This window comes from Rhinoraja longicauda, chromosome 44, assembly GCF_053455715.1.
Source record: "Rhinoraja longicauda isolate Sanriku21f chromosome 44, sRhiLon1.1, whole genome shotgun sequence".
Classification (NCBI taxonomy): Eukaryota; Metazoa; Chordata; class Chondrichthyes; order Rajiformes; family Arhynchobatidae; genus Rhinoraja; species Rhinoraja longicauda.
Window position 1 is genome coordinate 6,440,405 of NC_135996.1, and position 26,986 is coordinate 6,467,390.

The 26,986-nt window shown below is 48.2% G+C and overlaps 1 protein-coding gene across 1 annotated transcript; it reads left to right on the forward strand.

Annotated features, from left to right (window-relative positions):
* The first annotated feature begins 239 nt into the window (after nucleotides 1–239).
* Nucleotides 240–26,516, forward strand: anp32e (acidic (leucine-rich) nuclear phosphoprotein 32 family, member E). The gene is made up of 7 exons (XM_078432054.1): nucleotides 240–532; nucleotides 11,531–11,680; nucleotides 14,723–14,845; nucleotides 15,797–15,953; nucleotides 17,598–17,770; nucleotides 18,760–18,820; nucleotides 21,360–26,516. The coding sequence occupies exons 1-7, from the start codon at nucleotides 479–481 to the stop codon at nucleotides 21,422–21,424; spliced, it is 783 nt and encodes a 260-aa protein (XP_078288180.1). The 5' UTR covers nucleotides 240–478; the 3' UTR covers nucleotides 21,425–26,516.
* The last annotated feature ends 470 nt before the right edge of the window (nucleotides 26,517–26,986 follow it).

The window sequence follows — 26,986 nt, forward strand, 5'->3', positions numbered from 1 at the left end:
GACGGCCGTGCGGACCAACGGGGCGTCGATTCCTTCCGGCGGGGCGGGCTCTGCCGCTGACGGACGGGCGTGTCGGCCAATCGGTAAGTCTGCCCGCCGATTGACGCGACCCCCGGCCAATGGGAAGGCGGAAGTTTTGAAGGCTCGGGGGGGCGGGCTCCGAGGGAACTAACCAATGGGCAGGAGGGAGGGGGAGCGGCGGCCAATGGGGGAAGCCGGAGGGCGGGACAAGCGGGCTGAGCGCTGAGTGTAATGGAGGCCGAGTAACTGAGGAGAAGATAAAGGCTGTTTGTCCTTGGCTGGGGATAGAGAAGCGCTCTCCTCTTTTTAAAAAAAAACATAACAAAAAAAAAAATCTATATATATATATATATATCTGTACGTATATTTTTTTAAAGTTTTTGTTTTCGTGTTTTTTTTTTAAAAGGGAGGGGGGGGAAAAGAGGAAAAAAAAAAAAAAAAAGGCAAGCTGGAGAAAATGGACATGAAGAAAAGGATCAATCTGGAGCTGAGGAACAGGAGCCCAGGCGAGGTAGAGGTTTTATTGCACCTTTAATGGAGTGAGCTTTAGCACCACCACATGTCACACTCACTTCTGTGTTTGGGGATTTCCTTTCTCCCTTTTCACAAGAAAACTCACGTTTATTCTTCCTCTCCTCTTCCAGGGCTGCAATAGTCACGTTTAAAACTCACTTATTAGCCTCTCCATCCCTCTTTTATTTTATTTTTTTAAACAACCTTTTTGTTTGCTTTTATTTTTTTTAAAATAAAGACCAAAAAAGGAACAACAACAAAAAAAAAAAAGGCAGGGGTGATTAGTTTAAACTTTATTATTATCATCATCAGCCCTTTTCAAACAATGGGGGGGAGGGGGGGACGACTTTCAACTCTTTGCCCATTTTAGTCTTTTGAGGTTTAAAATACTAAACAAAACTTGAACTTGTACGTGTTGGAAAAGGATACTTTAAAACCCCCCTCACAACCCAATTCATAATAAATTTCATCCCCTCCCAGATAGATGTAGATCATTTTCTATTATTTTCATTTTTTATATATATATATATACATATATGTGTGTTTTTTTTAATATCTAGATTCTGAATTATTTTTATTGTTGCTCTCAGATGTTAAATGGGTCACATTTCTGCTGAAATAATCTAAAATGTGCCGTCGTTGAACATGTGCAATTCAGTGGAAAACGTTTTCGAGGTTTGAATGGTACACGCACAGATGAAATATATCCTATCTGTCTTTGAACGGCGCGGAGTTTTTGTTTTGTACAAGTTTGTTGGAAGGCTCCAAAGATTGTGTTCATAATTTAATCTTTAAGGATGCATGACCTTGATTTATACGGGGGTTTTTTCTAAAAAAAATCCACATTGTTCATTTAAAGTTGTAACAAGAGGAGATTGTTTAGGATGTAACATTTTTTTCCCCTTTTCGGGCTACTTTTATATAGAATTGCAATGAATGAAAGTATTTATAACTTTGTATTCGCTGCTACAAGTTAACTTGCCTTGTGTCGCCCATAATGCCCATCTCGCCGGCCAACTCAAAGTAACAGGTTTGAGAGAGGATATGTACTATCTTTCCCATCTTTACCAGCTTTTAACCCTCGTTTTCCAAAGGTTTCCTGAGTTCAAGGTGCTTTGTAGACATGAGCTATTTTCTAAGTTGCCCACCCAACTGCTATGAATGGTCCTAATGGAAGATAGGAAGTGAGGAATATTGGAATGACTTACTGAGTCTTGGATTATTATCGCCTTTAATGTGGGTGTCTTCACAACCATCCCCCTTGCTCTTGCTCAGCACCACCTCATGTGGATAGACACAAAAAGCTGGAGTAACTCAGCGGATCAGATAGCATCTCTGGAGAAAAGGAATAGGTCAAGTTTCAGGTTTAAACTCTTCTTCAGAGTCAGAAGAAGAATCTAGACCCGGAATGTCACCTATTCCTTTTCTCCAGAGATGCTGTCTGATGTGGAATTCTCTGCCAAATCACTGGATGGATTTAAGAGAGAGTGAGATAGAGCACTAGGGGCTGGTGGAATCAAGGGGTATGGGGAGAAGGCAGGCACGGGTTATTGATTGTGGACGATCAGCCGTGATCATAATGAATGGTGGTGCGGGCTCGAAGGGCCGAATGGCCTTCTCCTGCACAGATTTCCTGTTTCTATGTGCTGAGTTACTCCAGCACTGTCTATGTTCGGTTTAAACCAGCATCTGCAGTTTCTCTCTACACCACTCCATGTGGAACAGGACCATTTGGAAATGGCGTGACCTAGAGTGACATTTCTTGTGGGAGGAAACCAGAGCACCTGAAGGAAACACACGGTCACAGGGAGAACATGCAAACTCCAGGCATACAGTACCCGAGGTCAGGATTGAATCTTGGGTCCACTGAGACTGTACCAGCTATCGATCACCCATTCACATTAGTTTTACGTTATCCCACTTTCTCATCCACTCCTTAAACACTTGGGGCAATTAATGTACAAAATGCTATTTTCGTACAGATGTGGGAGGAAACTGGAGCATCTAAAGTAGACTGATGGACATAGGGAGACCGTGCATACTCCACACACACACACAGCACCTGAGGTCTTGATTGAACCCAGGTCTCTGGAGCTGTGAGGCAGTAGCACTACCAGCTGAGCCACTGTGCTGCCATTAGAAAACATATTGAATTAATCCAAATTTGACGTTGAGGGATTGATGGAACCCGTGACAAAAGCAATAATAAAGGGAAGCTAGAGAGGTGAAGAAAATCCTGGATTGGACCAGGCACTTCAGTGCACCAAATCCATTCAAACCATGATGAGACCATTTACACCAGTTCCATTTTATTTAGTTTAGTTTTAAGATACTTTGGCCCACTGAGTCCACACCGACCAGCAATCCCCGTGCACTAATGCCATCCTACACACTAGGGACAATTTACAATTTTTACTGGAGATAATTAACCTACATACCTGTAGGAAGGAACTGCAGAAGCTAGTTTAAATCGAAGATATACACCAAAAGGCTGGAGTAACTCAGCGGATCAGTCGGCATCTCTGGGAGAAAAAGGAATAGGTGACGTTTCTTCAGAAGAAGGATCTCTATCCTTTTCTCCAGAGATGCTATCTGACCCACTGAGTTACTCCAGCTTTTGTGTCAACCTACAAACCTGGCGTGTGGGGGGAAACCGGAGCTCAAGGGGAATCCCCACGAAGGTCATGGGGAGAACGTGCAAACTCCATATAGAAAGCACCCATAGTCAGGATTGAACCCGGGTCTCTGGCTGTGCTACCCATTAGCACATTTGCTTCAACTCCCTCGATTCCACCACTGCCCACTCACAAGGGACAATTTATCACAACCAATTATCCCACCGACCAGCATGCCTTTCGCTGGTAATTGCAGCTCCTTGGGACAGAGTTAAGTTGCATGTGTTCAAGAATCCAAACTTCTGAAGAACGTTCTCAACCAGGAGCGTCACCCAATCCTTCGATCCAGAGATGCTGCCTGTCCTGCTGAGTTAATCCAGCATTTTGTGTCTTATCTTCGTAGGTAGGTGATGTTTCTGGTCGGGACTCTTCTTTAGACTGATTACAGCATTCAAGAGAGAGTTAGATAGAGCTCTTAAGGATGGCGGAGTCAGGGGGTATGGGGAGAAGGCAGGAACGGGGTACTGATTGAGAATGATCAGCCATGATCACATTGAATGGCGGTGCTGACTCGAATGGCCTACTCCTGCACCTATTGTCTATTGTCTATAGTAGAGAGAAAGCTAGAAGAGAAGTTGGTATGGTGGTGCAGCAGTAGAGTTGTTGCCTTACTGTGCCAGAGACCTGGGTTCGATCCTGACTACCGGTGCTATCTGTACGGAGTTTGTACGTTCTCCCTGTGACCTTGTGGGTTTCCTCCGGGTGCTCTAGTTTCCTCCAACACTCCAAAAGATGTACAGGTTTGTTGATTAATTGACTAAATAAAATTGCTAATTGTCCCTAGTGTGTAGGATAGTGCTAGTGCACGGGGATGATCACTAGTTGGCGTTGATCACTAGTCGGGGATGATCACTAGTCCACCAGCCAGCGTATACCAACTTCACCTTCCACCCCACCAGCCAGCGTATCCAACAAATCATCCGCCAATATTTCCGTCACCTACAACGGGACCCCACCACTGGCCACATCTTCCCATCCCCTCCCCTTTCTGCGTTTCGCAGAGACCATTCCCTCCGCAACTCCCTGGTCCACTCGTTCCTTCCTACCCAAACCACCCCATCCCCGGGCACTTTCCCCTGCAACCGCAGGAGATGCAACACCTGTCCCTTTACCTCCCCCCTCAACTCCATCCAAGGACCCAAACAGTCTTTCCAGGTGAGACAGAGGTTCACCTGCACCTCCTCCAACCTCATCTATTGCATCCGCTGCTTTAGATGTCAACTTCTTTACATTGGCGAAACTAAACGCAGGCTCGGCGATCGTTTCGCTCAACACCTTCGCTCAGTCCGCCTTAACCAACCTGATCTCCCGGTGGCTGAGCACTTCAACTCCCCCTCCCACTCCCAGTCTGACCTTTCTGTCATTGGGCCTCCTCCAGTGCCATAGTGAGGCCCACCGGAAATTGGAGGAACAGCACCTCATATTTCGTTTGGGCAGCATGCAGCCCAGCGGTATGAACATCGACTTCTCCAACTTTAGATAGTTCCTCTGTCCCTCTCTTCCCCTCCCCCTTGCCAGTTCTCCCTCTATCTTCCTGTCTCCACCTATATCCTTCCTTTGACCCGCCCCCCTGACATCAGTCTGAAGAAGGGTCTCGACCTGAAACGTCACCCTTTCCTTCTCTCATGAGATGCTGCCTGACCTGCTGAGTTACTCCAGCATTTTGTGAATAAATACCTTCAATTTGTACCTGCATCTGCAGTTATTTTCTTACACTAGTCGGCGTTGATTCAGTTGATTGAGAGGCGTTTATGCGTTGTATCACTAAACTAGAGGTGGGGGCCAGTCTTGTGGTGTGACCAGAACTGTGTACAATAATCCAAGTGCAGTCTAACTGCAGCTGCTGGTGTGTAAAAGAAGGTGCAAAGTGCTGGAGTAATTTAGCAGGTCAGGCAATATCTTTGCAGAACATGAACAGGTGAGGTTTCGGGTCAGGACTCTTCTTCAGTTTGAACTTTAGTTTTTTTTTTTGTCATGTGTACTGAGGTACAGTGAAACGTTTGTAACTCCCTCCGAAAACGTGGTGCCTAAGCCGGGTGAGATGGCCGATCTCAACCTCATTGGGACTTCTGCACCGATCGGCAAGTCGAATTTATCCCCTGCGGCCGGAGCTCTGGAACGCGTGCCCCCCCCCCCGGACTGGAGCCGGCAGATCCGTTCCCAAAGCCGACTTTGCGGGGCCATATCCCAAGTAGTACCAGGAGCAGAATTAGACCATTCGGACCATCAAGTCTACTTGGCCGTTCAATCGTGGCTGATTGATCAATAGACATTAGGTGCAGGAGGAGGCCATTCGGCCCTTTGAGCCAGCACCGCCATTCAATGTGATTATGGCTGATCATTCTCAACCAGTACCCCGTTCCTGCCTTCTCCCCATACCCCCTGACTCCGCTATCCTTAAGAGCTCTATCTAGCTCTCTCTTGAATGCATTCAGAGAATTGGCCTCCACTGCCTTCTGAGGCAGAGAATTCCCTCTCAACTCCATTCTCTTGCCTTCTTTGCATAACCTCTGACACCTGTACAAATCAAGAATCTGTCTATCTCCCACCGTAAAAATATCCATTGACTTGGCCTCCACAGTCGACTGTGACAATGAATTTCACTGATTCACCACACTCTGACTAAAGAAATTCCTCCTCGTCTCTTTTCTAAAGGTACATCCTTTTATTCTTAGGCTTTGGTCCTAGACTCTTCCACTAGTGGAAACATCCTCTCCACATCCACTCTATCCAAGCCTTTCACTATTCAGCAAGTTTCAATGATGTTCCTCCTCATCCTAAACTCCAGCCAGTAGAAGCCCACGCCGTCAAACGCTCATCAGATGAAAGAGTTCCACCAGCTGACATGCCACCACAAGCTCAGATCCTCTCGCTGCCGAGGCTCTGTGTCTAACACCTCCAGCCACTTGCTGGGTTAACTCAGCGGGACAGGCAGCATCTCTGGATAGAATGAATGGGTGACGATTAGGGTCGGGGCCCTTCTTCAGACTGTGGGTCAGGGGAGAGGGAGGGATATGTAAAAACGAGACATCAACGGGTACGAAGGTCAAGGTAACTGTAGAATAGATCATTGTTACCTAAGGGAAGGTGATAATGAAGAGATAAAATTTAATCAGGACAGTCAGACAAGGGTGGGGGAGGGATGATGTCTCGGTTTCTCACCTTACCCTTTCGTATCTCTGTCTCCCACTCGCCTGACTCTCAGGCTGAAGGGTCTCGACCCGAAATGTCCCCCAAATGCCGCCTGTCCCGCTGAGTTACTCCAGCATTTTGTGTCTATCTTCGGTGTAAACCAGCATCTGCAGTTCCTTCCTACACCTCCAACTACTTCACGGCCAGAGATAGTGGAGCCCTTCCAGATACTTGCGATGAACCCTGTATCAATTTACCGGGAGTTCCACCTTGTATCCCTAAAAGTCTGTCAAAGAAGCCAGATCGCTCGTCAGCAGTTTAACTGTTGTTTTTGTGGGTAACCTTGCAAATTAAATCGTCCTTGCTTGCAATTCCGGGCTTCTGTTACAAATTGTCCACCCTGTATCACATGAAAATGCTTCTAATGTCAGCGCATTTAATATCTGTGAACACTATTTAGTTTAGAGATACCGTGCGGAAGCAGGCCCTTTGGCCCACCGAGTCCGTGCGCTAACACTATCCTGTACACACTAGGGACAATTTACAATTTTATCGAAGCCATTTAACCTGCAAATCCGTACTCTTTGGAGTGTGGGAGGAAACCGGAATACCCGGAGAAAACCCACGCGGGTCACGGGGAGAACGTGCAAACTCCGTACAGACAGCATTCGTAGTCAGGGTCGAGCCTGGGTCTCTGGCGCTGTGAGGCAGCGACTGTACTGCTGCGCCAGCTGCCCTCTCCTGGAATTACTCAGCGGGTCAGGCTGCTTCACATGGAGGACATTTCACCCCAGCCCATCTCCCTGTCACATTACTCTCCCCTGTCCTAGAGTTGCCTCACCAACTCGACCTACCTTGTGCAGCTGGTTCTTTTCCCATTTCTGCAAGATTCACCAGCATTAGGGAAGGCTGGAGTAACTCAGCTGGTCAGGCAGCATCTGTGGAGGGAATGGACAGACGACATTTTAAGTCGCGACCCTTCTTCATCCGATCCATGTCCTCCAGAGATGCTATCTGGCCCGTTGAGTTACTCCAGCACTCCAGGGAAAGAGCGTGGAAACAGGTCCTTCGGCCTACCAGCGATCCACTAGGTCAGGTAGAGTTGCTGACTTGCAGAGCCAGAGACCTTGGTTTAGTTTATTGTCTTAAACAGATTTTTTAGTTTAGTTCGATCCTGACAATGGGTGCTGTCTGCATTGAGTTTCTACGTTCTCCAGTGACCACGTGAGTTTTCTCCAGGTGCTCTGGCTTCCTCCAACACTACAAAGACTTACAGGTCTGTAGGTTCATAAGTTTGTGGAGCAGAATTAGGCCATTTGGCCCATCAAGTCTACTCTGCCATCCAATCACGGCTGATCTACCTTTCCCTCTCATCCCCGTTCTCCTGCCATTGGTTAATTGACCTTTAATGAATTGGCCCCAGTGTGCACGGTGGTGCTAGTGTATGGGGTGATTGCTGGTCGACGCGGACTTGGTGGGCAGAAGTGCCTGTTTCCACACTGTATCTCCAAAGTCTAAATCCTTTTGTGTTGCTTAGATCTGTGACTACGGTGGGAAGCATAGAAACAAAGAAAATAGGTGCAGGAGTAGGCCATTCGCCCTTTCGAGCCTGCACCGCCATTCAATATGATCATGGCTGATCATCCAGCTCAGTAACCTGTACCTGCCTTCTCTCCATACCCCCTGATCCCTTTAGCCACAACGGCCACATCTAACTCCCTTTTAAATATAGCCAATGAACTGGCCTCAACTACCTTCTGTGCCAGAGAATTCCACAGACTCACCACTCTCTGTGTGAAGAAATGTTTTCTCATCTCGGTCCTAAAAGACTTCCCCCTTATCCTTGAGCTGTGACCCCCCTGGTTCTGGACTTCCCCAACATCGGGAACAATTTTCCCGCATCTAGCCTCTCCAACCCCTTAAGAATTTTATATGTTTCTATAAGATCCCCCCTCAGTCTTCTAAATTCCAGCGAGTATAAGCCTAGTCTATCCAGTCTTTCTTCATATGAAAGTCCTGCCATATGAAGCAGCAGGTCTTGGCACTTACCACAGCCACGTCACCTTGAGCTATTAGTCACGTATCGGTGCAATGCCACTTCTGTGCAGGTTTTGCAAAACCAAGCAGTCAGTATAGGAAGCATCAGTTGCCATTGTACTTTCTTCTACTGCCTTCAGCTTTCTTTCTCAATGGGTGGGTGGAAGAATTCTAAGAAGGCAAGGCTATGCATTGGGGAAGGGAATGAATCATAACGTCATATAGCAAGTTGGGCCCTTTGCCCAACATCCACAAGAGCAAAGATATCCCACCTGCACTCGTCCCACCTGCCTGCGTTTGGCCCACTTCCAACTAAACCTTTCCTATCCATGTACCTGTCCAAATGCCTCTTCTCCCCTCTCCCATCAGGCAAAAGGTATGGAAGTGTGAAAATGCACACCTCCAGATTCAGGGACAGTTTCTTCCCAGCTGTTCTCAGGCAACTGAATCATCCTACCACAATCAGAGCAGTCCTGAACTACTATCTACCTCTTTGGCAACCCTCGGACTCTCCTTGATCGGACTTTGCTGGCTTTTCCTTGCATACCCGCTGATTCTTGATTTCTCCTACTCTGGCTCAAAGACTCTGTGCATTCACCCGACCTATTCCCCTCATGATCTTGTATACCTCTTTAAGATCCCCTCTTATCATTCTGCACTCCAAGGAAATAAAGTCCTAGCCTGTCCAACCTCTCTCTGTAGCTCAGGCCCTCAAGCCTGTTCATTCTCCCCACAACCTGCATGGGTTTTCTCCAGGAGCTCTAGTTTCTTCCTACACTCCAGACATACACCCGGAGATAACCCACGTGGTCACAGGGAGAACGTACAAGCAGCACCCGTAATCAGGATGGATCCCGGATCTATGGCGCTGTGAGGCCACAACTCTATAGCTGCGCCGCCGTGCCGTTTTACTCCCGTTTCCAGCATCTGCGGTTCTTCCTAGCTGCACTAAGACCTTGTTCCTCATTGCCTTTCCTGTGTGGCTAACGGCGGGGGTTTCCTGTGGTTCTATGACCTTGCGTCTCACATCCACAAGAGCAACGAGGAGTGAATCCCGCTCCCCCTGAACCTTCTCGTCTACAAGATCTCGACCAGCAGCCGTTGTCATAATGTCCCATTCCTTCTCTCCAGAGATGCTGCCTATCCCCCTGAGTTACTCCAGCAATTTGTGTCTATCTTCGTTGTCATAATGGAGTCAGCGGACAGTCGCTAATGATGAAATTGCAAGTATCACTTGCAGAAACAAAGAACTTCAGATGCTGGTCAATGCACAAAAGGACACAAAGTGTTGGTGTAACTCAGCGGGTCAGGCAGCATCTTGGAGAACATGGATGGGTGTCGCTTCAGGTCTGCTTGTTGGAGGGGGGGGGGGGGTGGAAGAAAGAAGGAAGAAAGCTGGAAATGGGGAGAGGAGGACAATGCCTGGCAGGTAATATGTCCAAAGATAGACACAAAAAGCTGGAATAACTCATTGGGTCAGATAGCATCTCTGGAGAAAAGGAATGGGTGACGTTAACGGGCCGGTCCTTTCGTTACACTGCAGGAGGGTCTCCCATCTGTGGTTGAAACCAGCATTTTGCAATTATTTTCTACACGGGTAACATGTCCATGCAGGTGAAGGGTGGGGGGTTGACAGGCAGATGGTTGGAACAAATGCCAGCAATAAGAAAAGAAGGTGTGAGACAGGTTTTGGGAAGGTGGGGATGGTTTGTTAGAGGTCACCTAAAATTGGAGATTCAATGTTCATGCAGTTGGGTTGTGAGCCACGAGTAAAATATGAGGTGCTGTTCCTCCAGTTTGTGTATTCTCGCTCTAGATCACATGGGGTTCAAAATAAGACATTTTTGCCAGTTATAGAGAGACAACGTGGAAGCGGGCCCTTCAGACCAATTTGCCTACGCTGACCAACATGCCCCATCCTCCTGAGCTCCAAGGTATAAAGTCCTAGCCTACGAGACATCTCCCTGTCGCTCAGTCCATGTGGCCTCGCCAACTATAGACTATAAGTGCTGGAGTAACTCAACGGGATATGAAGCATTTCTGGATAGGAGAAATGGGTGATGTTTGTGGTCTCGATCCGAAACGTCACCCATTCCTTCTATCCAGGGATGCTGCCTGTCCCGGTGAATTACTCCAGCATTTTGTGTCTATCATCGGTGTAAACCAGCATCTGCAGTTCCTTCCTACACCATGCCACTGTGCTGCCACATCTTCCCTTCCATGCCAACCTCTCGTCCATTGACTCCATTTATACCTCGGGCTTCCTCGGCAAGGCCAGCAGCATCAACAAAGACGAGTCGCACCATGGCTACTCCCGCTTCTCCCCTCTCCCATCGGGCAAAAGATATAGGTGTGAAAACGCACACCTCCAGATTCAGGTCAGGAACAGTTTCTTCCCAGCAGTTATCAGGCAACTGAACCATCCTACCGCAACCAGATTCCTGAACTGCTATCTATCATTTCTATGGAGTGGTCTGCTGGAGCAGCAGCATCTCAGCGGCGGAAGGGAAGAGAATCGACAAGCTGGTCAGGAAGGCCAGCTCTGTCCTGGGTCGCCCCCTCGACTCAGTGCAGGCGGTGGGAGAGAGGAGGATGTATGCAAAGTTAACATCGCTGCTGGACAATGACTCCCACCCCATGCAGGACACTGTCACTGCACTGAGTAGCCCCTTCAGTGACAGACTCCTTCACCCCAAGTGCGTGAAGGAGAGATATAGGAGGTCCTTCCTTCCCGCTGCTGTGAGACTGCACAACCAGCACTGCTCCCAGCAGACGAGTCAACAATAACAGCTAAGGAATACAATTTATCCATGTCTTTACTTTTATTTATAATGAATGATCTCTTGATATCCACTTTGCTGCTGTAACACTGTAAATTTCCCCGGTGTGGGTCGAATAAAGGAATATATTATTATCTACCTCATTGGTGACCCTTGGACTATCTTTCCCTTGTGTATCTGTACGCTGTGAATGGCTCGATTGTAATCATGTTTTTTTTTCCCGCTGGCTGGTTAGCGAGCAACAAAAAGCTTCTCACTGTACCTCAGTATACGTGACAAACCAAACTGATCTGAACTTGTGTGACTAACGTGACCTCCCAACTTCTATACTCAGCGGGTGTTGATATTTTTTTTTCCTCCCCGCTATCCCAGGTTGCGGAGCTGGTAATCGACAACTGCCGCAGCAACGAAGGGGAGATCGTCGGCTTTTGTGACGGTTTCAAGGAGCTGGAGTACCTCAGTATGATCAACGTCGGGCTCAAGTCTCTCGTCAAGCTCCCCAACCTTCACAAGCTGCTAAAGGTGAGCTCGAACTCGCGGCAGCGGCTTACGATGGGGGTGACGGAGGTGAAGCAAGAAGCGGAGGCTGCGGCTCGGATCCACAGCTGAGGATAGGCGGTTTAGACCAAGTGGACCCGTTGGGCCCAAGCCTCTCCTGCATTGGTGCAGCACCCTCTCCTCCCCCACTCCCCACTACCCCCACTCAGTCTGAAGAAGGGTCTCAACCCGAAACGTCTTCTCTCCAGAGATGCTCCCTGACCCGCTGAGTTACTCCTGCATTTTCTGTCTACCCTGCACACTAGGGGCAATTTTACAGTGGCCCAGTTCACCTTCAAAATGTGCAGGTCTTTGGGATCTGGGTGGAAAACGGAGTACCCGGGGCAAACCCACACACAGTTAGGGCGGCACGGTGGCGTAGCGGTAGAGTTCCTGCCTTACAGCGAATGCAGCGCTGGAGACTCGGGTTCGATCCTGACTACGGGCGCCGTCTGTACGGAGTTTGTACGTTCTCCCCGTGACCTGCGTGAGTTTTCTCCGAGATCTTCGGTTTCCTCCCACACTCCAAAGACGTACAGGTATGTAGGTTAGTTGACTGGGTAAATGCAAAAAATTATCCCCAGTGTGTAGGATAGTGTTAGTGTGCGGGGGTCGTTGGGCGGCGCGGACTCGGTGGGCCGAAGGGCCTGTTTCTGCGCTGTATCTCTAAAAAAAAAAGAACATGCAAACGCCACACAGACAGCACCAGAGGTCAGGAACGAACCCGGGTTTAGTTTAGTTTGGAGATGCAGCGTGGAAACGGGTCCTTTGGCCCAGGGAGTCTGCGTTGTTCACACTCGTTCCATCCAATGCACGAGGAACAATTTACAGAAGCCAATTAACCTACACACCTCTGTGTTTTTGGTTGGCGTGAGGGAGGAAACCCACATATAACCATATAACAATTACAGCACGGAAACAGGCCCGTTCGGCCCTACCAGTCCACGCCGACCACTTTCTCTGACCTAGTCTCAACTACCTGCTCTCAGACCATAACCCTCCAATCCCCTCCCATCCATATACCTATCCAATTTACTCTTAAATAATAAAATCGAGCCTGCCACCACCACTTCCACCGGAAGCTCATTCCATACAGCCACCACCCTCTGAGTAAAGAAGTTACCCCTCGTGTTACCCCTAAACTTTTGTCCCTTAATTCTGAAGTTATGTCCCCTTGTTGGAATCTTCCCCACTCTCAAAGGGAAAAGCCTACCCACGTCAACTCTGTCCGTCCCTCTTAAAATTTAAAAAACCTCTATCAAGTCCCCCCTCAACCTTCTACGCTCCAAAGAATAAAGACCCAACCTGTTCAACCTCTCTCTGTAGCTTAAGTGCTGAAACCCAAGCAACATTCTAGTAAATCTCCTCTGTACCCTCTCCATTTTGTCGACATCCTTCCTATAATTTGGCGACCAGAACTGCACATGGTCACGGGGAGGATGTACAAACTCCGTACAGATTGCGTCCGTGGTCAGGATGGAACCCAGTTCTCCAGTGCTGTAAGGCAGTAACTCCACCACTGCACCGTGCCATCCCCAAAGATCTTTGCACTGAATCTTGCTTCCTATATCTGTGCACTATGACTGGCTTGTTTTCATCAACGTATTGTCTTTAACTGGACAGCACGCAAACCAAAGTTTTACACCGTCGGTAGGCACAAAATGCTGGAGCAACTCAGCGGGTCAGGCAGCATCTCCGGAGAGAAGGAATGGGTGACGTATCGGGTCGACATCCTTCTTCAGACTGAGTTACTCCAGCATTTTGTGTCTACTTTCGATTTAAACAGCATCTGCAGTTTTCTTTCCTACACTACTAGCTTTACACGGTATCTCGGTACGCGCGGCAATAATAAAGTAAACCAAACTAACCTCCCCCTTCTCTTGCCCAGAGTAGGGGAATCGAGGACCAGAGGACATGGGTATAAGGTGAAGGGGAAAAGATTCAATAGGAGCATAGGAGCAAAGAGGTCCTTCTGCAGTTGTACAGGGCCCTAGTGAGACCGCACCTGGAGTGCTGTGTGCAGTTTTGGTCTCCAAATTTGAGGAAGGATATTCTTGCTATTGAGGGCGTGCAGCGTAGGTTCACCAGGTTAATTCCCGGAATGGCGGGACTGTCGTATGTTGAAAGACTGGAGCGACTAGGCTTGTATACACTGGAATTTAGAAGGATGGGAGGGGATCTTATCGAAACGTATAAGATTATTAAGGGGTTGGACACGTTAGAGGCAGGAAACGTGTTCCCAATGTTGGGGGAGTCCAGAACAAGAGGCCACACAGTTTAAGAATAAGGGGTAGAACTGAGATGAGGAAAAACATTTTCAGTCAGAGTTGTGAATCTGTAGAATTCTCTGCCTCAGAAGGCAGTGGAGGCCAATTCTCTGAATGCATTCAAGAGAGAGCTGGATAGAGCTCTTAAGGATAGCGGAGTCAGGGGGTATGGGGAGAAGGCAGGAACGGGGTACTGATTGAGAATGATCAGCCATGATCACATTGAATGGCGGTGCTGACGCAAAGGGCCGAATGGCCTCCTCCTGCATCTATTGTCTATTGAATCTGAGGGGTAACGTTTTCACACAATGGGTGGTGGGTGCATGGAACGAGCTGCCAGAGGATGTAGTTGAAGCAGGGTCTATCACAACATTTAAGAAACAGTGAGACAGTTACATGGATAGGACAGGTTTGGAGGGTGGTGGGCCAAATGCGGGTTTGTAGCTGGAACATGTTGGGCAACTTGGACTGAAGTGTGTTGGAAGGAACTGCAGATGCTGGTTTAAACCGAAGATAGGCATAAAAAGCTGGAGTAACTCAGCGGGACAGGCAGCATCTCTAGAGAGAAGGAATGGGTGACGTTTCGGTTTGAAACTCTTCAGGCTGGGTCTGAAGAAGGGTCTCGACCCGAAACGTCACCCATTCTTTCTCTCTCCCGAGATGCTGCCTGTCCCGCTGAGTTGCTCCAGCTTAGTTGGGCCTGTTTCCAATCTGTGTGACTCTGACTCTAACCTTCCCTGATCTCTCCTTACTTCCACAGCTGGAGCTCAGTGATAACACCATCTCGGGGGGGCTGGATTTGCTGACGGAGAAGTGTCCCAACCTTGTGTACCTCAACCTCAGCAGCAATAAAATAAAGGACAACAGCACAGTGGAGCCTCTGGTAGGTGGCTGGTGAGGGTCTACCTGTGCCTCCATTAATGGCTCAACATTATTGGAAAGACTGGGCTTGTGCTCACTGGAGTTTAGGAGGATGAGAGGGGGATCTTACAGAGACGTGTAAAATTATGAAAGGAATGGACAAGCTAGATGCAGGAAAAATGTTCCCAATGTTGGGAGAGTCCAGAACCAGGGGCCACACACAGTCTAAGAATAGGGCGACACGGTGGCGTAGCGGTAGAGTTGCTGCCTTTACAGCGAATGCAGCACCGGAGACGCAGGTTCGATCCTGACTACGGGCGCCGTCTGTACGGAGTTTGTACGTTCTCCCCATGACCTGCGTGGGTTTTCTCCGAGATCTTTGGTTTCCTCCCACACTCCAAAGACGTACAGGTATGTAGGTTGATTGGCTGGGCAAATGTTTAAAAAAACTGTCCCTAGTGGGTGTAGGATAGTGTTAGTGTGCGGGGATCGCTGGGCGGCGCAGACCCGGTGGGCCGAAGGGCCTGTTTCCGCACTGTATCTCTAAATCTAAAAAAAAATCTAAATCATGGCTGATCTCTTTCCCTCTTAACCCCATTCTCCAGCCTTCTGATAACCCCTGACACCTGTACTAATCAAGAATCTATCTCTGCTTTAAAAACATCCATTGACTTGGCCTTTTAATCCATTGGGAGGCCATTTAAAACTGAGGTGAGAAAAACCTTTTTCACCCAGAGTTGCGAATTTGTGCAATTCTCTGCCACTGATGGCAGTGGAGGCCGATTCACTGGATGGATTTAAAAGAGTTAGATAGGGCTCTAGGGGCTAGGGGTATGGGGAGAAGACAGACATGGGTTGCTGATTGGGGATGATCTGCCGTGATCACAGTGAATGGCGGTGCTGGCTCATAGGGCCAAATGGCCGCCTCCTGCACCTATTTTCTATGGTGAAGTCTGCCTTTTTTCAATTGCAGAAAAGCCTGACGCATTTGAAGAGCTTGGACCTGTACAACTGTGACATCTCCAACCCCAGTGACTACAGGGAGAGCATCTTCAAGCTTCTCCCCCATATCACCTACCTGGACGGCTTTGACCGAGATGACCAGGAGGCTCCGGAGTCTGATGATGAGGGTAAGCAAAGCTCCTCTCAACTTTGGATGATGGGTGGGGGGGGGGTGGGAGGCTAGTACCTCGCATGGGGGGGACCGCCGTGAGGCGAGGGGGGAGGTGGAAAACAAAAGAGGACCCGGTGTGGGAGGCCCACCATCGGGAGGGGGGGGGGACACAGGAGGCAGACACAAAATGCTGGAGTAACTCAGCATCAGGCAGCATCTCTGAAGAGAAGGAATGGGTGAAGTTTCGGGTCGAGACCCTTCTTCAGACAAGAACGGTCGAGCCCGGGTCTCTGGCATTGTGAGGCAGTAGCTCTACTACCACTGTGCCCTCTAATGTTTGCGCTAGTATTTCCAGAATCATGCAGCATGGAAACTGATCCACCGAGTTTGATTCCACCATCAGCTACCCACCGACACTGATGGCATTTTAGTTCAGTTTAGTTTATTGTCACGTGTACCGAGGTACAGTGAAAAGCTTTTGTTGTGTGCTAACCAGTCAGCGGAAAGACAATACAATCGAGCAATCCACAGTGTACAGATACATGATAAAGGGAATCTGGTGAATAGTGTTTAGTGCAAGGTAAAGTCTGACCAAAGATAGTCCATGGGTCTCCAAGGAGGTAGATAGTAGCTCAGGACTGCTCTCTGATTGCTGATAGGATGGCAACATAGGATAGAATAGAGCTGCCTCACAGCACCAGAGACCCAGATTCAATCCTGACTACGGGAGCTGCCTGTACGGAGTTTGTACGTTCTCCCCGTGACTGAGTTGGTTTTCTCCAGGTGCACACTCCAAGGACGTAGAGGTTTGTAGTTTAAAAAAAAAAAAAACTGCAGATGCTGGTTTAAATCGATGGTAGACACAAAATGCTGGAGTAACTCAGCAGGTCAGGCAGCATCTCGGGAGAGAAGGAATGGGTGACGTTTCGGGTCGAGCTCGACCTGAAACGCCACCCATTCCTTCTCTCCCGAGATGCTGCCTGACCCGCTGAGTTACTCCAGCATTTTGTGTCTACCTTAGGTTTGTAGGTTAATTGGCTTCAGCAAAAAATTGTAAATTGTCCCCAGTGAGTAGTGTACAGGGGATCGTTGGCCGGTGCGGGCTGGGTTGACCACACGGCCTATTTCCGCGTTTTAGTTTTAGAGATAGTGTGGAAACAGGCCCTTCAGCCCACCGGGTTCATGCCGACCAACGATCCCCACACACTGAAGCTATCCTACACACGCTAGGGAGATTTTACAACTTTACCGATGCCAATTAACCTACAAACCTGTACATATTTGGAGTGTGTGAGAAAACCGGAGAGAACTCGCGCAGGTCACGGGTCAAACTCCGTGCAGACAGAACTCGTGGTCAGGATCAAACCCGGGTCTCTGGCGCTGTGAGGCAGCAACTCTACCGCTGCGCCACCATGCCGCCCACAATCCGGTTGTGAAATGGCATTAAAATGGCGACTCCACACTGTTGAGAAAAAAGCTTTTCACTGTACCTCGGTACAGGTAACAGCAATAACCGTGCAGTCTAGGTTAAAGTAAAGTCTAAGCGAATAGCCCTAGCCTCCCCAGCCTCTCCCTGGTAGCTCAGCCCCTCGAGATGGGAGTCCTCGTTTTAAATGGGAGCAGGGATCGTGTGAACTATCGCGACGTCTCTCTCCTGCAGACGAAGACGAGGAAGATGAAGATGGTGCGGCGGTGGCGGGTGGCTACTACGATGAGGATGACGATGATGAGGAAGACGAGGAGGATGAGGAAGACGACGAGGAGGACGATGAAGACGAGAAGGAGGAAGTGGAGGAGGTCGGATTATCCTATCTCCTAAAGGAAGAAATTCAGGTTGGTCTCCAGCACCTGGCCGCGAGAACACTGAGCCTGGTGACCATGCACCGAGACAGGGAAGAAACGGGAGAAAGGATCGGGGCGTGGGGCCCCTCCGATTAACCCACCAGATCACGAGGGGAATGGGTTGGGTGAATGTGCATGAAGGGGAATTGGTGGTGTGAATGCACGTGGCGTATAGGGTCTGTGAATTCATGAGGGGAATAGATGGGGTGAATTAATGAGGGGAATAGATGGGGTGAATTCATGAGGGGAATAGATGGGGTGAATTCATGAGGGGAATAGATGGGGTGAATTCATGAGGGGAATAGATGGGGTGAATTCATATGGGGAATAGATGGGGTGAATTCATGAGGGGAATAGATGGGGTGAATTCATATGGGGAATAGATGGGGTGAATTCATGAGGGGAATTGATGGGGTGAGTTCATGAGGGGAATTGGAGTGAATTCATGAGGAGAATTGGTGGTGTGAATTCATGAGGGGAATTGGTGGTGTGAATTCACGAGGGGAATAGGTGGGGTGAATTCATGAGGGGAATAGGGTGGGGAATAGATTTTGTGAATTCATGAGGGAATAGGTTGGGTGAATTCACGAGAGGAATATGGTAGGGAATGGATGGGGTGAATTCATGAGGAGGAATGGAGTGAATTCATGAGGGGAATAGATGGAGTGAATGTGTATGGGGGGAATAGATGGGATGAGGGGAATAGGTAGGATGAATCCATGAGGGAAATAGATAGAGGTACGGTGAAAAGCTTTTGTTGCTTGCAACGCAGTCAGCTAAAAGGCAATGCGTGATTACAATCGAGCCATTTGCGGTGTACAGATACGTGATTGGGGAACAACGTTTAGTGCGAGGCAAAGCCAGCAAAGTCCGATCAAGGATAGCCCAAGGGTCACCAATGGGGTAGATGGGAGGGCACTTTACGACACCCGAACCTGTAAAAGGTTCCTCATAAATGCGAACATTCTTTCTCTCACCAGGATGATGAAGATGATGATGATTATGTTCACGAAGGGGAGGAGGGTGAAGCAGGCGACAAAGGTAAATGTTGACATATTTTAACACTGTTTTAGAACTATATATGATATGTTTTAAAACTCTGTACAAGGTGTATATATAGGTGTGTCATTTAAAACTACGGTATATATATATGTTTTTTAAAACTACATAGGTGTGTTTTTTTAAAACTTTTCACGTGTTTTTAAAAACTATAGGGTGAGTTTTTAAAACTATATATGTGTACTATATATATATATACATGTATGTGTGGTGTTTTTGAAACTATATATACATGCTATGTGTATTTTAAATAATATATAGTGTTTTTTAAACTAGGATGTGAGTTTCAAACTATATTTATAGGGTGTGTTTTAAATTATATATACAGTGTTTTAAATTATATATATATATATGCTGTATTAAAAATATATAGGGTGTTTTAAAACGGTATGTACTGTGTGTTTTTAAAAACTATATATAGGTAGTATATATTTAAAACTACACAATGTGTGTTCTTAAAACTATACAAGTGTGGGTTTAAAAAAAAACATACAAGGTACTTTTTAAAACTATATAAACTCCCAATGATACAAAAATCCATTCCTTTAGGAAGGTGATGTGGAGGAATTTCGTTAGTCAGAGGGTTGTGCATCTGTGGAATTCATTGCCACAGAAGGCTGTGAAGGCCAAGTCAATGGATTTTTTTAAAGCAGAGATAGATTCTTGATTAGTACAGGTGTCAGGGGTTATCAGAAGGCAGGAGAATGGGGTTAAGAGGGTCAGCCATGGGGTTAAAGAGGTCAGCCATGATTTAGATTTTTTTTTTAGATTTAGAGATACAGCGCGGAAACAGGCCCTTCAGCCCACCGGGTCTGCGCCGCCCAGCGATCCCCGCACATTAACACTATCCTACACACACTAGGGACAATTTTCTTTTTTACATTTTGCTCAGCCAATTAACCTGTACGTCTTTGGAGTGTGGGAGGAAACCGAATATCTCGGAGAAAACCCACGCAGGTCAAGGGGAGAACGTACAAACGCCATACAGACAGCGCCCGTAGTCGGGATCGAACCTGAGTCTCCGGCGCTGCATTCGCTGTAAGGCAGCAACTCTACCGCTGCGCCACCATGATTGAATGGCGGTGTAGACTTGAGGGGCCGAATGGCCTAATTCTGCTCCCATCATTTATGAACTCTGGGCAGCGTGTTGGGGGATCCATTTTCCTTGGATTAACTCATGGTAGCATGCCCTGTAGAGTTGCTGCCTCACAGTACCAGAAACCCAGGTTTGATCCTGACTACGGGTGCTGACCGTGTGGCGTTTGCACGTTCTCCCTGTTTTCTCCGGTTTCCCTCCGTATCTCAAGGACGTGCGGCTATGTAGGTTAATTGGCGTTTTGCACAATTGCCCCTAATGTGTGGGGAGTGGATGCGAGTGAGGGATGACATAGAACTTGTGTGAAAAGGGTGATGAATGGTCAGCGTTGACTTAGTGGGCCGAAGGGCCTGCTTCCATGCTGTAAACAGGACCATTAGAAGGCTCTGGGCCTGTACTCTCTGGAGTTTAGAAGGATGAGGGAGGGGGCATCTCATTGAAAACCTAAAAGATAATGAAAGGCCTAGATAGAGTGCATGTGGAAAGGATGTTTCCATCAGTGGGAGAGTCTAGAACCAGAGGGCACAGCCTCAGAAATAAAAGGACATACCTCAAATGGAATGAGGGATCATTTCTTTAGTCGGAGCGTGGAATTCATTGCCACAGATGGCGGTGGAGGCCGTCATTGGGTATTTTTAAAGCAAAGATTGATAGGTTCTTGATTAGTCCGGGTGTCAGAGGTTGCGTGGAGAAGGCAGGAGACTAGGGTTGAGAGGGAAAGATCGATCGGCCGTGATCGAACGGCAGAGAGGACCTAATGGTCTGAATGGCCTCATTCTGCTCCTGTGTCTTATGCTCTTATGGTTAATACCAGCTCTCAGCTTGTACACTGACCTGGCATCGCTTTTTGTTTACTTTAGTTTAGAAATACAGCACGGGAACAGGCCCTTTCGGCCCACCGTGTCTGCGCCGACCAACGCTCCCCGCACATTAACACTAAGCTATACCCGCTAGGGACAATTTTTACATTTACCAAGCCAATTAACCTGCAAACCTGCACGTCTTTGGAGTGTGGGAGGAAACCGAAGATCTCGGAGAAAACCCAAACAGGTCACGGGGAGAACGTACAAACTCTGTACAGACGGCGCCCGTAGTCGGGATCGAACCCGGGTCTCCGGCGCTGCATTCGCTGTGAGGCAGCACCTCTACCGCCGCGCCACCGTGACTGCCCGGGTCATTGGGTGTTCTTAAAGCAGAGATTAATATATTCCTGATTAGTCCGGGTGATGAAGGCAGGAGAATGGGGTTGAGAGGGAAAGATAGATCGGCCACGATCGAGTGGCAGAGTGGGCCTGATGGGCTGAATGGCCTAATTCTGGTCCTGTATCTTATGCTCTTGTGGTTAATACCAGCTCTTAGCTTGTGCACTGACCTGGCGTGGCTTTTTGTTTGACCTTTTTTTCTTTTGTCTCCTTTCTACCAAAGATGCAGCCGTCCAGGGGCAGAAGCGAAAACGAGAAGCGGATGACGAAGGAGAAGATGACGAGTAGTATCCCCCCTCCCTCCCTCCCTCCACCCCCAGGGGCGTGACCAAACTCCTGATTTACCGCAATACATCGTCGTAACATTTGCTATGGTTTGGAATGGAAGCTGTCTCAATTGGAGTTGAAGTGGGAGGGGAGCGAAGGAGGAAGAGGAGAGAATAACCTGGGATTGTTGGGGGGGGGGGGGGGGGAAAGGAAATTATTTTGTACCTTTAAAAAAAAAAAAAAAAACATTCCAATTTTCCCCTCTGTCCTAGATTTATTTGTATAGTTTCTCCCCCCCCCCCACCCCAATGAGGTTATATGGAGCTGGGCACAGTGTTGGAGTAACTCAGCAGGTCAGGCAGCATCTCTGGAGAACATGGATGGGCGACATTTTGGGTTGAGACTTTGGGTTCCGACAAAGGGTTCGTCCCGATCCGTGTCCTCCAGAGATGATGTCTGGGTCGCTGGGTTACTCCAGCACTTTGTGTCCTTTTTTCTTTTGTAAGCCAGCATCTGCCGTTCCTTGTTTCTGCCTTTTTCTATACGCCGCGCTGATTGTACCTGGAATCGCCATTCGATCAGAGTGCACCCAATAGTCCAAGTGAAATTCCAAAGCTCTGGGGGACAAAATTCAGGGAAGTGGAGGGGTGGTGAAGAGCAAATTGAATTCCTGTGTGGCTTTTAATGACATGACTGCTTAATTTCCCTTAACAATCCCTGCCTGCATTTACTATGTAAGCACGTCACACTGCAGTTACACCCCCCCGTCAGGAAGGGGCGCTCCAGCACACCACTGGCATCAGAATCTCCTCGCACTGGTACATCATTCCAATATAAATGGTTGACGTTGGAGTTTGCAGTAAAGTTAAAGTCTACACACTTTTTCTCCCAATTTTTCCTTTTTCTCACCTCCGTAGTGGTTATATTTCCCCCCCCCCTCCCCTTCTATTCCCTAGAGGAACTGCAGGTAAAACTCCCCTATCCCAGCGAGCTAATATTTTGAAGGTAGACACAAAATGCTGTAGTAACTCAGCGGGTCGGGCAGCATCAAAGATATTAGAGGAGCAAGATAGACCACTCCACCCTGCATGTCATGGCGCCATTTTAGTAGGCAGAAACTTGCAGACACGATTAAAAAGAAAAATAACGAAAAATCTGTGAATTGATAGATGAGATATATTCTGCATTTTAATGGTATCATCACACGTACTGGTCCTCCAAAACACTGATTACACTGCGAGAGGCATAGTGAACGGCGGGTTTTGCCTACTAAAATGGCGGACGTTCCGCTCCTTTGCGTACTACACTTCAGTATAGGCGATTTCAACTGAGTGGTCCATCTTGTTCCTCTAGTATCTTTGGGCAGCATCTCCGGAGAGAAGGAATGGGTGACGTTTCGGGTCTAGACCCTTCTTCTGACTTCAGTCTGCAGCGCCAGAGACCCAGGTTCAATCCTGACTATGGACGCTGGCTGTACGGAATTTTGTACGTCCTCCCCGTGACCGTGTGGGTTTCCTCTGGGTGCTCTGGTTTCTTGCCACACTCCAAAGGCGTGCATGTTTGTAGGTTATTTTTGCTCCGGTTTAAAAATTGTAGATTGTCCCTAGTGCGGAGAGTAGTACTAGTGTACGAGGATTGCAGGTCGGCACAGACGGTGGGCCGGACGGCCCGTTTCCGCTCAGTATAGGCGTCACGGTGGCGCGGCGGTAGTGTTGCTGCCTTACAGCGAATGCAGCGCCGGAGACTCGGGTTCGATCCTGACTACGGGCGCTGTTTGTACGTTCTCCCCGTGACCTGCGTGGGTTTTCACCGAGATCTTCGGTTTCCTTCCACACACCAAAGACGTACAGGTATGTAGGTTAATTGGCTGGGCAAATGCAAAAATTGTCCCTAGTGTGTGTGGGATAGTGTTAGTCAAGTCAAGTCAAGTCAATTTTATTTGTATAGCACATTTAAAAACAACCCACGTTGACCAAAGCGCTGTACATCTGATTAGGAAAAAAAAAAGAAACATACAGTGGTGTGCGGGGATCGCTGGGCGGCACGGACCCAGTGGGCCGAAGGGCCTGTTTCTGCGCTGTATCTCTAAACTAAAATTCAGGCAACATCTCTGGAGAACATGGACAGGTGACCACCGGCAAGACTCCTGAAGAACAAGTCTGAAGAAGGGTCTCGACCCAAAATGTCACCTATCCACGTTCTCCAGAGATGCTGCCTGACCCATTTAGTTACTCCAGCACTTTGTGTCATTTTTGTATATTATCCAGCATCTGCAGTTCTTTGTTTTTACAAGGAACTGAAGATGCTGGTTTACAAAAAAATAAAAGGCAGTGCTGGAGTAACTCAGCGCATCAGGCAACATCTTACTTTAGTTTACTTAGATACTAGTTTCGCACCGGGTCCGCACCGACCAGCGATCCCCGCGCACTCACACTATCCTACATACACTGGGGACAATTTACATTTTTACACTAAGCCAAATAACCTACAAACCTGTACGTCTTCAGAGTGTGGGAGGAAACTGAAGATCTCGGAGAAAACCCCACGTTGAAAAGCACCCGGAGTCAGGATCGAACCCAGGTCTCTGGTGCAGTAAGGCAGTAGCTCTACCGCTAGGCCGCCATGAGTTACCCTGTTCGACTTGAGTTACTCTTAACGTTTTGTGTCTTATCTTTTGATGTAAGCCAGCATCTGCAATTCCTCCTTCTGGCAGCTGACTAAAGGGGAAGGATTGTGTGCTTTGCTGCTGATCGTCCGGCTAATTGTCAGTGACCCTTTTTTGTTGTTGTTCCCAATGGATTATTATGTGGATGTCAAACTGCATTACATGCCACAGAGAGAGCACCCCTGACCAATCTTTCAGGAAGGACGGAGGAAGAAAACAGTCATAAGTGATGGGAGCAGAATTAGGCCATTCGGCCTCATCAGGTCTACTCCGCCATTCAATCATGGCTGATCTATCTCCCCCTCCTATAACCCCATTCTCCTGCCTTCTCCCAATAACCCCTGACACCTTGAAAGAGTGGTGCAACCATCTACTGCAAACCATTATTTCCTTTCAGGATCCTGGCTTAAGGTGCGGTTGGCCGTAACCTTTTTTTTTTTTAAACAATTGCTGTCACCGTAGATGGCTCCTGACCTCCTTCAACTCCAATTGAAAATCGCGTCTTCAGCCTGTTGTCGAGAAATTCCTCGGCCGGTGCAGACGGTTATCCGCGCGTAGGGGTGGGTTTTGTATTCGTAGATTTTGTGGGGCTTTTGTGTTGTGGCTGATACCTTGCACACACAGAAGAAAAAGAACACGCACGAGCACTGTTGGAATTAGTGTGCCTCGTCGCGGGGTGGTGGGTGTGCCTGTGAATCAAGATGAAGAATTTTCAAGCGATATTTCTTGCTTTTACGAATGCTCTCATGTTTTGTACCAAGGCCAAGAATGGTGTTATTTTTTTAATGATGTTCTCCCCCCCCCCCCCCCCCCCCCCCCCCCACTTGTGGTGTTACTCAGACGGATGCGCTGTTTGTCAGCTGCGACCCAAATGCTGGAATAAAATTGTTGCATTCCCCCCGCTCTCTCCCCATTACTGCCCGTCTCCCAACCCCGTCACTACCCCTAATAAAAAGGCAGTGCTGGAGTAACTCGGCACGTCAGGCAGCCTCTCTGGAGAAGACGGGTAGGTGACATGTTGGGTCGGAACCGAAACATCTCCTGTCCCGTGTTCTCCGGAGTTGAGGTGGCGCAGCGGGTGGAGCCACTGCCTCCCAGCGCCAGAGACCTGGGGTAGATCCTGACCTCGGGTGCTGTCTGTGCGAAGTTTGCACCCTGTCCCTGTTACCCCGTGGGTTTCCTTCCCACATCCCAGAGACTTGTGGGTATGATGGTGAAATTGGCCCTCTGTAAAAAACGCCCCTGGTATGTGGGGAGCAGTTGCTAAAAAACGGGATAACATAGGGCTGGTGTGAATGGATGATCGATGGTCGGCGTGGACTCTACGTTCGAAAGGTCTGTTTCCACGCTGTAACTAAGATGCCGCCTGACCTGCTGAGCTACTCGAGCACTTTTGTGTATTAATTAGCATCTGCAGTTATTTGTTTCTACGAGGAACTGAAGATGTTGCTTTACAAAGAAAGGCAAAAGTGCTGGAGTAACTGGGGGGTCAGGCAGCATCCCTGGAGAACATGGATAGGTGACGTTTCGAGTCCAGACCCTTCTTCAGATTGGTTCGCTCACCTAGCCATGTTCTCCACTGATGCCTGACCCGCTGAGTTACTCCAGTACTTTGCATCTTCAGTTCCTTAAGTCTGAGCCGCTACCCTCCCCACCTTTGGCCCAATTTGGGTCATCTTTGGCCTGGGTCAAGTCTACTCAGTGAAGACCTTATCCTGCACTGCCTCCCCTCTGCCCTATCTTCAACCCCCTTCCAGAACTTAATTCCAACAGTGCTCCAAACAGTGACACTCCATTTTTAAAAGAGGACACTTTGTAAATAATCTGTTTGGTCGCCTTTTTAAGAAGAGATAAAGTGTTCCCCCCAACCCCCCTTTACCCCTCGCCCCTCTTTTGTGTTTAAATTGTTTTTGGAAGAATAGTGTTTTTTATTTTGGTTTTAGGATATACTGTATTTGGATGAAGCCATGGTAGAATTTTAAAATTTGGAATAATGAATTTGAAGCATTGTGTTGCTTCGGCCTATTATAATCTCAACCCAGTCAGTTACTCTGCAGTAGTCTCTGAATGTTTCTTCGATGATCTGTTCCAGGGATATTCCCAGGACACACATTTGCGTGAGACCCTTTTTTCTTGATCGTAGCCGACAAGGACGTATTTGTGAAGTAGGTTTTTCTTTTTAGTGTGTGTGTGCGCGTGAGGTGCGCCAATGTGTTCTAGGTTTATAATTCCCTTCCTTGCCCCCATCCTCTCCCAAGTATGACCAGCTGACCTTGCCCCCCTCCCGCCCCGTGTTTTAGTTGCCCGGGATGAGATGTGGGGTTGTGACTTTTAACCGTGAAGATTGAAGCTCCTGGGAACAGCTCTGGGTTTTGTTTTGTGCTGTAAACTTAATGCTGTTTTTGTTTATATATAAATTGAAAGTTGCACAAAATAAAGTTCCAAATGTTTCGGTAAAGCTTCTCGCTGGTGTGGTGTCGGGTAAGTGGGGCGGCACGGCAGAGTCGCGGCCTTTCAGCGCCCGAGACCCGGGTTCGATCCTGACCATGGTGCTCTCAGTACGTGGTTTGTACGTTCTCCCCGTGACCTGCGTGGGTTTTCTCCGGGTGCTCCGGTTTCCTCCCACACTCCAAAGACGTGCAGGTTTGCAGGTAAATTGGCTTGGTATATATGTAAATTGTCCCTAGTAGTGTTAGTGTGCGGGGATCGCTGGTTGGCGCGGACTCAGTGGGCCAAAGGGCCTGTTTTCGCACTGCATCTCTAAACGAAACTAAATGTAACAAATAAATATATAATTAGTTGCCACTTATTCCAAGTAAACTTTTCCTATCCATGTTCCTGGACTCCATCCCTCCTACCACAAGGTGGAGGTATAGAAAATAGGTGCAGGAGGAGGCCATTCGGCCCATCGAGCCAGC

Coding starts and splice junctions, on each gene's coding strand:
- anp32e (XM_078432054.1), top strand. CDS start 479: ATGGACATGAAGAAAAGGATCAATCTGGAGCTGAGGAACAGGAGCCCA. Junction 533..11,530: donor GGAACAGGAGCCCAGGCGAG/GTAGAGGTTTTA, acceptor CCGCTATCCCAG/GTTGCGGAGCTGGTAATCGA. Junction 18,821..21,359: donor GGGTGAAGCAGGCGACAAAG/GTAAATGTTGAC, acceptor TTTCTACCAAAG/ATGCAGCCGTCCAGGGGCAG.